Genomic DNA, 14,220 nt, shown 5'->3' on the forward strand with positions numbered 1-14,220 from the left:
GGAATGACTATTGCAATGCAGTTTGCCGTGACAGTTGGCCCTCCTTGCGAGATGAGTTGTGTTGTGAGCTGTTCCTAATTTTACATCTCAATAGCTTTGCTTCTGGAGCTCCTGTTCTGGATGACACAGAGCTACTCTATTATAGTGTCCCTATATCATTCAAGCAATGCAAAGGGATCTTAATTTAGCCTAATTAAGCCCTAATTAATGCATGTGGAAGCATTTCAGCAGATGTAAATGAAATAAATTCAGTTTTATCCCACTCATTGCTGTTACCTCAAGAATGTAGTGGTTGTATTAAAAATTAAGAGGTACTTTGTAGGGTTGCCAGGATTTCCTTGGGGGGTGAGACCAATGCATAAAGAGAGTGAGGAAAAACCTGCTGATCTCTGAGCTTAGCTGAATCTGTGGGGATAAGTTGTGATATTTTACACGTGTGTGTGTGTGAAATAACATCTGGATTTTGTGAGTCCCCTTAAAAGCTGATGGGGGTAAGCCTTGCAACATTTAAGTCCTGGGGATGAAAGCATAACTTAAATCCAGCTGCACTTGTTCCTCTCCCTTGTATGTTAGGGCATCTACACAATTGCTTGTATGCCCTGTCTACATTTCATGCATATGTGTATCTAACATATTCAATATATATTATATAACTTTCTAGAAAGTAGTAACTTTCTATAAGGTTTTCATGAGAGATATTCCGTTGTGCTTAGCCAAATTCTGCACTCATTTGTAGTAATGTTAGTTTAAAATAATTTAGATGAGCTTACTGAAGTTACTTTGGATTTATATTGCTCTGAGAGCGGAGTGTGCCCCATAACTTCTTATTTTTCTTCCTCCATCTAGCTATTCCTGATTTTTGGCACACATGCACCAACAGGTGTGATCATGGGTAATAAAATCTTTACACCTGCACTGACTCACAGAAGAAACCTCTTGCCAAACAGGTGTTTGCACAGTTATGGTGACTGTACTTTAAACTTTTCACTGCTCTAGCCTCTCAAGTCAAGTGTCAACCTACTGCGAGCAGTTATTTCACTTTCCAAATCGGTGGCCCTGAATTCAGGCAGGGTAGTAGCAAAGATATAAAAATAAAGTGTGATTGTCGAAGGGGGTGATGCAATCAAATGTGCCTGTTGAATGTCAGCATATCAGAACGAAGGTATATGAGGCCACCTCTAAAGAGGATTCAGCATGAAGCTATAAAGAAAATCATCTCTAGCATTACAAAATCATGCTGTTGCAACTGGGAGCTAATGTAGTCTCTAGGTTTTTAGGATTCTGCAGCAGCAGTCTGACAGAACAAGCAGGGGGGACTGGCAGGAACACAGCATGGTAGTTCAGAGTATATTTAGAATATAATATAGCTGAGCCGGAAACTTTGTAATGGGTTCCCTTGTACCTTGTTCTTACAAAGAAAGCGGTTATTCATGCCTTCCTAGACATGACCGATGTATTCCGCTGCAGCCTCACAGTGTGAATGCAGCCATGTGTTTGAGTTCTTAGTGCATGTCCTGTCACAGCTGTGCAGTTTTCAGTTTCCTGGACTTTTTTTTCTTCTTCACTTACTCTGGAGACCTAGATTTTCTTCATCTTTCATTCATGATCCTAATCCTGTCCCGAGACTCTTTCCTTCACATTTTCCAGAAGCATCTTCACCTAAGGTGAAGGTTTTCTAAAAGGTTTCTCCAGCCACTTCTTGCTGATGACTCGACTCTGCCATCCTTCTCTTTACTGAGGTGTTGCTGAGGTGCTGTGCTTTCCTGGTCTGGGTACTCTGGGCTCTCCTGGGACCCAGCTGTAATGCTGCAGCCAGATTCCCCTTTAGTTTCTTTTTACCTGTCTTCTGCTGCCACCTGTTCTTACTTTATTCTTCTAAGGGAGCTGGCAGGTCAGGAGAAATGAGAAATAACTGATCCCTGACTTCATCCTTTTTTGCAGATTGCCTGTTGGTCATGTGGACGGTGGTTTGCAAACAGAGCGATTTCCCACTAGATGCTTTAAATCTCACGCCCTAACTGCTCCTGTCTTTTAGCTGGAGTGAGAGTTTTTGGGTCAGGGTTTAGGATTTAAAAAGAAACTGTAACAATGGTTTGTTACTTCTCCCAGAGTAAATTATAACAAGATTTCCCTCTGGTTTCGATCTGTTTAACTTTGTTTTCTGTAATTTACGCATGGCACAGTGTTAACTCATAGCCCACCTCTGCCTAGCAGTAGGCTTATGATTTCCCTGGTAAAATGCCATCACTTTTAATTTTAGTTATTCTCTTGTCATCCAAACTTAAACCACAATATGAAGTCTCAGCTTCTAGTCCATCCTTTTATTACAACTGTCTTTCTATGCTTTCATGTGATATTTTAGTTGATAATGAGTAAGAGAATAAATGCAGCTGTGTTTTAGAACCCACAAATGATGGATATGCCAAAAGTAGCTTGTGGAAGATAAATACTTCTGCTGCTGTGGTCTACCACGGCTGGTGTCCTGAATTTACATAGAGGGAGAATGTTCAAAAGCTTCTTTTGTTTATTATTAGCAAAATAAAAAATGACTGCCCTTAAAGTGAGGCCAAGAAAAATGTAGGTCTGACCTTTTTAGTTTTTAGTTGTGGAATGTGATGACAGTTGATACCAATCATTATTTTAAACGTTCTTCCCTCGAGCCTTCTTAGTTACAGTGGGATTCACAGAGAAGCTCCAGCAAGGTTTTTGCATCCTTTTTATTAATGATAAGTTAAAGAAATAGACACCTCAACTGCCTTTCCCTGTCATGGCTTAGGACAAAATTAAAATGCTTTCAAAAGCCGATGTATTTTTTCAGCAACCCGAGCTAAAAAGTAATCACCAGGTTTGTGGAGTTGCACTGGCTGAATGTGAAACGCGGTGTCTCTCATAAAGGTTGCCGCTCATTGTGTTTGAGTCATTTTCACAGAAATGTCCCCGTCGTGCCTTTGGTGATAGAGAATTACACATTTTTCACAGCTTCCTTTCTGAAAATGGGCTGGTGATTTTGTCCAACACATTACACCCGAGGCTGATAAAACCTGGCAGTGCAACTCTGCTTAGAGCAGGCAAGGGTGGTGCTGCAGGGGGGGGTAGGTGCCAGCGTCATGGAAGTTCTGCCCCAGTAAGCAGCCAACGTTTTAGCCAGCCAGCAGTAACACAACTCCGAGAACAAATACAACAACTCTGAGAGCAAGTAAATCAACATTGTGACCAGCCACTAGTAAACTAACATAATGAATGCTTATAACAAATTTGTTTTAACACGTTCTGGTCAGATCTGTTGTTATCTCAACCCTCTGTGCTCCACTTTGGGTGCCAAAAAGGACTGTCATGGTTTAACCCCAGTTGGCAACTAAGCACCACACAGCCGCTTGCTCCCCCGCAGTGGGATGGGGGACAGAATAGGGAAAAAAAAGTAAAACTCGTGGGTTGAGATAAAGACAGTTTAATAGGACAGCAGAGGAAGAGAAAATAATAACGATAATGATATCATTATATGATATTTATAGATCATTGATAATTATGATAATGATATAATAATATCATGATAATGATATTATAAATGTCATCAAAATGATGATAAAAGAATGTACAAAACAAGTGATGAACAATGCAATTGCTCACCACCCGCTGACCCATGCCCAGCCAGTCCCCGAGCAGCAGTTGCTGTCCCCCGGCCAGCTCCCCCCAGTTTATATACTGAGCATGGCATCATATGGTATGGAACAGCCCTTTGGCCAGTTTGGCTGTGCCCCCTCCCAGCTTCTTGTGCACCTGGCAGAGCATGGGAAGCTGAAAAGTCCTTGCCTAGTGTAAGCACCACTTAGCAACAACTAAAACATCCCTGTGTTATCACATTATTCTCCTACTAAACCCAAAACACAGCACTATACCAGCTACTAGGAAGAAAATTAACTTTATCCCAGCCAAAACCAGGACAATGCTTCTGCAAACTTTTATCCAGGCCCCCTGGCTCAGTAGGGTTGGACTGGAAATATCACAAGAGCAGCCTTTTTTTCAGGATTTAGGCATTTCCTGTCTTAACTGAAAGCAAGAACTGCAGGTGTGACAAAAATAAAAAAAAAATTAAAAGACACCATGTTTTCCAAGTCTTTAGAAAGCTGCAGAAGGCTGTGCTGAGTTAAGTTTTCAGTTCACATTTGATTTGGTTGGGTTGGGCTGTTCTGTCCCAGTTTTATCATCAGTAGTTTAGGTCACTGCTTCATTTCCAGGTCATCCTACACTGGCTTTTTTAGAGCGTGCCAGGTGAATGCACATTTCCATTAGCTTTAGACTGATAAAACTGCAGCATGGACATACTCTCCACTGCATCTGTAGTGCAGACATTATTTATACCTGTGCAGAGGATTATAGGAGCATTTGATTTCTACACTGCACTGGGAAGAATGACTGTACAAAAAGGCCGATTGTGAAAAGTTGTGCCTGCTCGGATTTGCATTTTTCCATTCTTTTCCTTTTTTTAATCAGAAGAGGAATCTCATCTACAAACTTAGTTAAAGATCTCAGAAAATTTTCAGAGTTACCACCATCCTATCCATTCCATTATAAATTCTTGATGATCTGCAAGGCATCGTAATACAGGTGCTTTGATACTTCTTAATCCTGTCCTGAGATCACTCGGAGTGTATGCCCATCAAAGGCAGAGTGAATGTGCTTCAAGGAAGTACTGCGTCCAAAGCATTGCCATGTGTGTGCTGTGAATGACACTGAGTAAAAAATATTTCACTTCTGAGGCTGATGGAGTTTGCTTTAGTGATCTGTCACAGGCTTTGGTTGTGCATATGTTAAAAAAAAAAAAAAAAAAAATTCTGCCTGAACTCAAAATTCAGATATAATGCCAACCTCTGGAGCTCTGTCACTGTCCAGTCAGTTCCTTGCTCTAATTTTGTACTAGCCGTCTCCATTGGCTTTTGTTGAAGGTACTTGAAGTGTGGCTTTAACATGGTCATTCTTTGAAAAATTCTATAATTTAGGATTTTAATAGCTACATAGTCATGTGACTAGTTTAGCAAATGCCAAGGTAGAATGAAAAGTATTTTGGGTGGATTTTTTTATCATCTTGCACTTCACTGAAAAATACCAGACACTAACACTCAACAGGAAAACCTCAATTATAATATAGGCTTGCTATAAGTAAAAAAAAAAGAAAAAAAAAAAGCTTAGAATTTTTTGAGTTTCTTTATAAATCAATTGGTTGCTGAATGAAAGGATTGCTGTGGTTCAAAATTTCCTTTCATTTATACAGGATTTCAAAAGAATGCATCATACATTATTTTTGGAATGTTTTAATGCACTCAACTAACAGTATGCAAAACTAACACTAATTTCTGGTATGCTGCTGTCATACTTTTACCAAAAGAAGTTATTTGCTTTCAGACTGTAAACTCTTAGGTGTGGTCAGAACACTAACCAACTCTTTTCAGCTATAAATGTCCATCAATTTTATTTTTCCAATTAGGTACATAACTACAAATGGACTTATACTTTTTTTTAACCAGGAGAGGAAAGTCATAATTTTAAGCCTATGCACAATGGCCTTGGTCCAATAAAGCACTTAAGCACAAGTTTAACTCTGAACACATTATAGTCCTATTGACTTCAAAGGACTGCTAATATGCTTAAAGTTAGGCACATGCTTAAGTGTTTTGTTGGATGAGGGTGATTTTGCCATGGCTGCCCTTGGTAGTTTGCATGGCTGTCTTTGAAAAGACTGTGAGATCTGATGTTTCAGGGTTAAGCTGATTTTATCTGCTGGGGTAAGAGAAAGCCTTCCTTTGCAGCTTTTCCCACAGATGTTCAGTTAGAATTTGTTATCAAAGGCCTCTGGACATTGACCCCTGCCAGCTCTGCCATTGGAGTCAATGGGCTGCTGGGTTGCACCAGTGTGGCAGTTACTCAGATTTATCACTGTAGGACACCACCATCCACCATTTTGATAATACTCTTCCTAAAAATCAGTCTGGTCATCTACTTCAAAGGTAGTCAGACTTGTGAAGTGATGAGCACTTGCAGTTTTCCTTGGTTTCAGGAGAAGCTGGGGATACTGTGCCCTTTACTGAAGTCTGTCAAGGACCGGTGAGCTCAAACGAAAATTTTGAGGCTCTGTTCAAGGAAACTTTGAAGTGACGGGCCTTGACATCTTAATTTATCTTCATAGTAGAGTTGTAAAGGTATTTCATCAACATTTCCTTAAAGAATAACCAGTTACCTTGTAACCGTAATTGGAAATGGGAATAGTCTTCCCCAGGAGACAGTCTGTCTTGGGGTCTATCCCAAGCACAGTTTGAGTGACTACCCCAAGGACTGAGTTAGAGTATCCTTACGGGTTACCCACTCATCTGTTCTCCTTTCTTCTGTTTGATTCTTCCTCTGTATATACTGGCAAGAAGTTATTGGCTCAAGATGATAAACTGTCCACAGAATCAACCACACTGTGTTGACATTTTTCTATGCTTACTGTGTATGCAGAGCGTAAATACTGATTTTTGTCTTACACAACTGTTCTTATATTTGTAAGGGCAGCTTTCCTGCAGTAAAGAGAAAGATAATTCTTAATCAAAGATAAGGAGAAAATCTTTGAATCCTAATTTGTATTTTTCTTTCCAAATACATTTTTAGCATTGGTCAAATACCTCCTCCTATATCTCCCATTTGTGTTTTGATCATCAGCTGCGTTTGGTCATATGATAAAGAGCAACTGCAACCTTTTGAAAAAATGTCCTATGAAAGTCTATATTTGATTTCTTATAAATTGTACCCCAGAGCCTCTCAGGATGACTTTATTAATGAAATTCATCCCCTTGGCTCTAGTGCCATTTTGAAAATTACTATCAGATATTAATATGACCCTCAAAGTCAGAGAATATAATAGACTAAAACCTCCTTCTATTCAGTAAACTCATGATCTGTAAAATAAGATTTTACTATAGTTCATCAGGAGCATAAATGCTTTCTAATAAAAATGATGGATTATAGACTGAGCCAGTTAGACCTCTTTATTGACGATGAGAGGCTTCTTACAAGATTAAATCTGAACAGCAGCCTGCTGTGGCGTGCATTGGAGATAGCTAGATTTGAAAAGTGTTTTTCTTCTGTCTGGTTGCTGATTATTAGTATGACATAAGGTGATGGCCTTTTTCAGATTTAAGCAGACTGCAAATATTCTTTTGGCATATGCCTAAGCCTGTGTACCTGGGGAGCTATTTTATACTGCATAGATATGTCTTCATGGAGTTTCTCCTTTTTTTCCGCTGAAGGAGTTTGAGAAAAGATTTAAGTGATGTCCTTTTTCCCAAAAAAGGATACAGCTTTCCCTGTTCCTCATGGTTCTTTCTCCTCTTTTCTTACATCTTTTCTGTTGTGAATTTTGAGAAATGGTCTGGGATGGGAGACCAGTGAAAGACTTAGGCATTCTATTTAAGCATCAAATAGTATTATGTATTGTCTGCTTTGTGTATAAGCATACATTTATGTGTTTTAGCTATGTTTTAACTGTGCACACACAGACACAATTATATGGAATAAAATGACAGTGTTTCTACTGTGCTGTGATTATTTGCAGGTTTATTCCTGAACCCTGGTCTCCATGCAGTGCCACGTGTGGCAATGGCATACAGGTGCGAGATGTGAAGTGCCGAATTCTTCTCGCGTTTACTCAGACTGAGGTTGAACTGCCTGAGGAGGAATGTGAAGATGTGAAGCCACCAACGGAACGAGTCTGTCACCAGGCATCCTGTGACAGTGATCCTGTCCCCTACACACCAGAATTTTCACATGCTGAAGATGGCAGTGTGATTTATGACTGGGAATACATTGGTTTTACTCCTTGTTCAGCCACATGTCTTGGAGGTACCTTTATTTATTTATCCTGAGTTGTAAGAATTTGGCATTGTTTGACATTGCTGGGTCTTCTCTTAGTGTTACCCTAAATTAGCTATGTTGATCTGTAGGAAAACATGCAGCTTCAAGTTTTAACTTATTTCTAGATTATCCATAGAGTATTTCAAACTACTTTGTTTCCTTTATGTCCTGTGTTCAAACACCGAAATTATTTGGTTAAGTAAGGTGCAAGAAGTTGTTGATACAGCAACTTGCTTTAGTCTTGTTGCTGCTGGAGTCTCAGCTGCCAGGCAGTTGGTGGTACCAGCACGTTTAATGCATCAGTGACAGGCACGTTTAGATGACCTTTCTTTTCCTAGGAACTAGAATTGTATTGTTTCAGAGTTAAAAGTCCCATGTTAATTATTCCTTATCTTCCAAAATGCTGCCATTTTCTGCAGTACAGTAGGGATACAAAGTTGTAATTAGGGAGACTTGCTTTCAGTCCGACCGGCATGAAGATCAAACGGAAGTTTGTTTAGGTCTTGGTACAGTATATCACTCTGTAAGAACTCTGTGCCATACATCTGTCTGCAAGTAGTTAGGCACATTCCTTTTTGGATGTAATCGAATCTCCCTGTCGTCCTAAGTACATGTTACTAGACAAGGTTGCTGGTGTTGCTACTACATACGGTACTTTGGGACTGAACACAAGTGAGTTATGAAGTGTTAAGTGGAGGCAGTGGAATTGTGAACACACCTATATATGACAGGACTGATGACATCAGTGGGAAGTGAAGACAGTTGTACCCATAGAAGAAATAAAAAATGTAGAAAAGGGGAGAACAGAAACAATTGGAAGCAGAGAGCAGTCTAGAGCTCACAGAAAGCAGCCTCCTCTGTACTGTTCACCAGTTCAAACCTTGAAGACAGAAGTTGGGAGGGAAGCCCTAGAATGCTATCGGCAGGATGGTAAGTGACTGGTAAGTGCCTCCTTTATCATTTACTACTGCTGTTTACTGATGGGGTTGATCCATAGGAATAGCAGCACATGTGATCACAAAAGCTGATGCATCCCATTCCCTCCGCTGCCTTCAGTGGGCGTTTTGACTGGCAAGGTAGAAGAGGCTATAGTCCAAGTATATACGTATAAAAGTGACACGGTAGTGACAGCTATTGTGACTGAGGGTCTCTGTTTCTTCATTTTAATGACTTTAATTTAATTTTAGAAAGAAGGAAATTGTACTCTAAAGCAGAAACAAGGCTTTCATTACTTCTAAATTTGTAGTTCTCTTTTTCGTATCTCAACTGATTTTTGTAATATGTAATCATTCCATTGCCATCTTAAATCCACTTTACTACGGCTTTTTAGCCAATATCTTTGTCAGAGGTGTTCTAAAACTCCAAAGTTTTTGAATTTTGAGGACATCAGCAGACATCTAGGCTGAAGTAAATTCTAGGCTTTGCCTGCTATTGCACATGTGCGTGTTCGCTTTGCCTGTGTCTTCACATGTGAGTTTGTCCATGCAAAAATGTTCTCATAAAAACTTGCACTTGGAGTGCAAGCTGATGGTAATTTAAGGAGCCTGTACTGAAGACAGTAGTTTCATTTGCTGGCACGAAGAATCTTCAAAATGCCTGATGAGCAGAATCCCATGTTTAGCTTAATTTTGTTCCTGAGGGAGCTGAGTGTGAATTCTGTTGCTGACTTCTGGCCATTTCATGAATCTGTGAGGTTGCCTGACCCAGAATTGTCCTATCGGAGTTCACAGTAATCTAACCATTTGTTTTGATACACAGTAGAAATGATCCATTTAGAGAAGTTTGAAAGAAAATATCTGGTTGTGTTCTTGAGACTTCTGTGGTATCACTGGTACTATGTCTAGACATTTTTCTTATGTGATGCTCCTGGGAAATGTGGGAAGTTGTCAGGATATTTTATCAATGAACAGCTTCAGAAGTCCCTGTACTGTTATGCTAGTTAGGTAGCAGTGATTTTTCCTTCTATCAGTTCTGGTCTTCTTGCTGCCTTGGCAAAGGCTTTCAAACAGACCAAAAATTACCTGCCGATAAATAGTTTTAAGGGAACCAGACATCTCTTCTGTTTCCAACTTATTGCAATGTACTAACTAATGATCTCACTGTCTACTATTTTTCCATTGTGTAGTTCAATGGAGCTGATCCGTTTCTGCTAAGTTTTATGTTCAAATCTCATTTCAATTAGATGAACTCTTTCATTACAAGAAATAAATGTTGTCTGAGTTTGGAATATCCCAGTGTAATGTAAATTATATTAGGTACTTTTTCTCTAGTATGTATGTATCTAGCAGTGGCTATTAAAATAAATTCCTGCGGATTTCTGTATCCTTGGAACTCCCTACCCCCATTTCTTAGTGCTTGACTCTCTCTGAATGAGGGAAAAGTCTGCAGGGTCTAAGTAGGCTGGAAGCTTTATAGCCACTGTTTGAGCAAGGACTGAATCTCTGTTTCAGTGCTTGTCACTTGCACCTTTTTTTTAAATCCTCATACAGGCTAGACTTTTAATTCAAACTCTCCTCTAGTCGCTCTCCAAAGCAGACATAAAAATGCAGATGGAAACATTGTTTTTGAGGTAGCAGAATTACAGAGATAGAGCGATCTGCAAGGCATTAGCAAACATCATCTTTACTTTCCAGTTCATCATATTCAGCAGGTTCTAGAGCATTAGTAACACGAGTCTTTGGTCATTTTGTGTGCTTTCTGCACCAAATCTCTGTGGCTTGTCATGAAGCATATTGGGTGCCATAAAATTTACTTCTTTTGAGGACTGCAACGCTGTGTTATGCCCGTTAGCATAATTAATACTGCTTTCTCAATCTTTCCATGAGTGCAAATAAAAGTCGTCCAGGCTAATTGGGGCAGACGTCACCTTTAACATCTATGGGAAACTCTGTAACCATCCTGAAAACTAAAGATCTATTTTGTCTTCAGTGACTGAAGAAATCCCAAACTGAAAATAAGCCAGCTGTGTGCTCGGGGATCTCAGGATTTGCCCTCATTTTCCCAGAATATTTGGGGTTGTTTTTTTTTCAATCTAAAGAACTTTGGCCCTGATGTGAGAGCCCCCAACATAAGTATAAGTTTAATTTTCATAATATTGTCAGTGAGAAGGAATAGTTGTTATCAGAATAAAGAGTACACCTGAGGAGAAGAAATGTTTTTCTTGTAATCTGTAGTATTTCTTTAGTGCTGTCAATCATTTAACTACTCTACAATATTTTAAAGGGATGTTTTCCATTTAAAAAAATAACTGAATGTTTTCTGGGTCCCTGTTTAAAAATATCTTTAATTGCAAGAGGCAGATTTTGGTATTTCAGTGTAATTATTATTATTATTATTATTATTTGTATTCCATATGCTTCAAAAATTATAATTCAGGCCCCTCAAAGTCATTACACTGGCTTAAAAATAATGAGATTAACTAATAAATACATATGCACTTCCTGTTGTTTCCTCTACAGTCTGTGGCTTTGGAAGCTTTAGGGTGCAGTCAAGTTGTATTTTCAGGCTTTTGCCTGGACCATAATGGCTAAAAATTTACTATTTTATTTATAAGAAACCTGAGATTCTTAGAAAATCAATGGATTCTAGCCAAATTTAAGGGCTCTTAAGAAAAGCAATGACCATTCTGAGACTCACGTATAAAGTTGGAGCATTTGCAATAGTGTTGTGGGCAATTTGATAACTGGTTACTCCTATGACTCATTTCATCAACTGCAGACACTAACTGCTTGCTCTTTTACAGAAGGAGTCTAAATAACATTGCCAGTTTCAATAGATTTACAGAGAGGCTCAAGCGTATGTAGGACTTGGCATTTCTTCTGAGTTATTTTCAGCTGATAGTACATATTTTTAAGCAGTCACCAAACTGAGACTATCTGATAGAAAAAAATGGCTGTCCTTCCTCTTCCAGGTATAGAGAATAGATCCACCCTCTTACCATTTGCACAGCAACTTTCCACCCCCATTTTCTTTGTACTCAAAAAAGGCAGAAACAAAAAGTCTGGGCTTTTTTCAAGCATTCTGATCTTTTAACACAGCTTCATGCACTGTGTATTTCACTGCACAGAAAAGCTTGTAAAAGAATGTAAATGTATGTGGTTTGAATGCTGGGTTAAAATAGAAAATATTCTATTTCACTGAATAGTAGGATAATTACTACAATAGTGCATCAGATTACTGTAAAAATACTTAATGCTCCCTGCTGCATACATAATGTTTTAGTTAAATTATCTACTATGTTTATATTATAAGCCAAGAAAGTCATACATATAAGACTTTGCTTGTTTGAATAATAGATTTTTCCATTTTCCAATCGATGTAGAATAAGAAATTTATCACTATTGAAGTTCCCAACTAATGTAAAATTATAGTTTGAGGTGAGAAATCTGATTAATTGTCAAGGCATTTTGACAGTTAAGTTCAAGGAAATGCTGCATCAATTAAGTGTAGTTATTTATTGAATAGCGTCCTCGAACTGAGAACAGGAAGGGGGTGCATGGTATGTTTTTAACAACTCTTTAATATCTGTTTTGTACTTACGGCATCAAAACAGGGTAACATTTTTCTTTCAATAAGGTCCCTGTGGGGAGGAATCACTACTGCAGTTTGTGCCCTGTAGTTAAGTCAAATGAAAGATACACCACATATCAACATTTTCTTCTGGTAACACAACTAAAGCTAGGTAGGTCATGCTGCAAGGCAGAAGTTGTTTAAGGAACTCCAGGTGGCAAGTTGCAGTCAAAAACGGTCAGCTGGTATGACATGCCTTTTGTTCATTTGGCTGGCCAGTTTAGTTTTTATAACACTGAGATAAAAAGTTCCTATGGGATTATTGCCGACTTAGATGGTCTGAAAGGAATCTCATTTCATTCCCCTTGTTTGTGTGAGATATTAAGATATTACTTATGGCAACCTGTTCCAGAGCAGCATCACCTCTGAGCGTGGTTTTCCCACAGGAACACAGTGAGGTCAGCGAAACTGAAGGTTGGTAGCATGGGTAGATTTTGACCTAAAATAGAGATCTGATATACGCTTGATTGCTTGTCTGGTAATGTCATTCTGTTTCTGCCAGAACACAATTTCTAAATCTTTATTTCTCTCCTGTAGACAGTCAGATGTGCATTTCTAACATAAGAGGATAGGGAAGCTGCTCCTGTTAAACAAACACATGGGGATCAGTTGGACAGAAAACATTTGATTCCCTTGATTGTCAGTCTGGAATAAAATAGTAGAGTTCTAGATACCATGGTTTTTTACTGGTTTGTCTTTTTTTGGGCATTTTAATGTCTGCCTTATAGTAATGGTATTTGCTGTTAAAGGTTTCTTCTCAGTGCTGCTAGTAAAATACGTTTTACTCAATGTGTGTGTTCTATGTTAATGTAATTATCAATACTTCAACATAAGAGCACTGAATAGGTTGTCAATCATATTTAAGGTCAGGTCTTCTGTTCTATAAAAATTCATCACTTTGTGGATGAAGTCAAAACATTTATATAACAAGGTCTTTCTGAACTGAAAATGAGCCCCAGAGGGGATCTAGAGATGTACCAGAGAGCCTGAAAGAAACTGGAATCTACGTTATTGTGAAAATCACTGCAGGTCTACTCCTGCTGAAGTGTCTGAAACAGTTGGACTGGTTCAAGTGTCGCAAAGGGGGATTGTGGCCTGGGCTGGCTGATACGCTGGACTACATCAGAATTGTTTATAGATGGAAGGAACAGCTTTGGTTTATGAAAAGAATGACAGTGCTCAAGACGTGTTGTAAAAGAGAGAAATACGGACCATTGGCATGGAGACGAAACTTTCAGCGTAGGATATTTCATCAAGCCCACTGAAATCAGAGTGGCTAATGATCAACGGTGCCAAGAAACCAGTCGTCATGCACAGTTGACGCAGAAGCAGGAATAGTTATAGTAACCTTTGTGTAACAATAGTGGTGATGTTTTGAGGTAATGTCATAGGTGATACCATGAAGCTGTTAGTGAAGGTTTCTAGTTAAAAATGCAACTCCCTTTGAAACCTTAGAAGTTGGTCATAAGAAAACAGATATAACCTGCTGCTGAAAGCAAGTTTGTATCCTTACAAAATCACTGGAGATAAGTGAAAGATAGGAAGGAAATGGATTTAAATTCTTTAAACTGTGGCTCTTCACAAGCCATTTTTACCTAGAAGCAACTAAGTAGGTATTTTATTATTCAAGTGCTTTTTTGTTCTACAGGATTATGATCATTGGCTTTGCTTATATAGAACATCCCAGATACACAGGATCCCCCAGTACATCATAAACCATCTTGTCTTTCATGTGTGTGCGAACGAGCTTTGAAATTGAGCAAGGCT

The 14,220-nt window shown here is 38.9% G+C and overlaps 1 protein-coding gene across 6 annotated transcripts in view; it reads left to right on the plus strand.

Annotated features, from left to right (window-relative positions):
* Positions 1–14,220, plus strand: part of ADAMTSL3 (ADAMTS like 3) — a 188,937-nt gene that overhangs the window by 137,092 nt on the left and 37,625 nt on the right. For all 6 annotated transcript variants that reach the window (XM_075506161.1, XM_075506157.1, XM_075506162.1 and 3 more), the window contains exon 16: positions 7,586–7,872. In XM_075506161.1, coding sequence (XP_075362276.1) covers positions 7,586–7,872 — 287 coding nt within the window. The remainder of the gene's footprint in view (positions 1–7,585; positions 7,873–14,220) is intronic.

The sequence above is a fragment of the Mycteria americana genome, chromosome 6 (assembly GCF_035582795.1).
Source record: "Mycteria americana isolate JAX WOST 10 ecotype Jacksonville Zoo and Gardens chromosome 6, USCA_MyAme_1.0, whole genome shotgun sequence".
NCBI lineage: Eukaryota > Metazoa > Chordata > Aves > Ciconiiformes > Ciconiidae > Mycteria > Mycteria americana.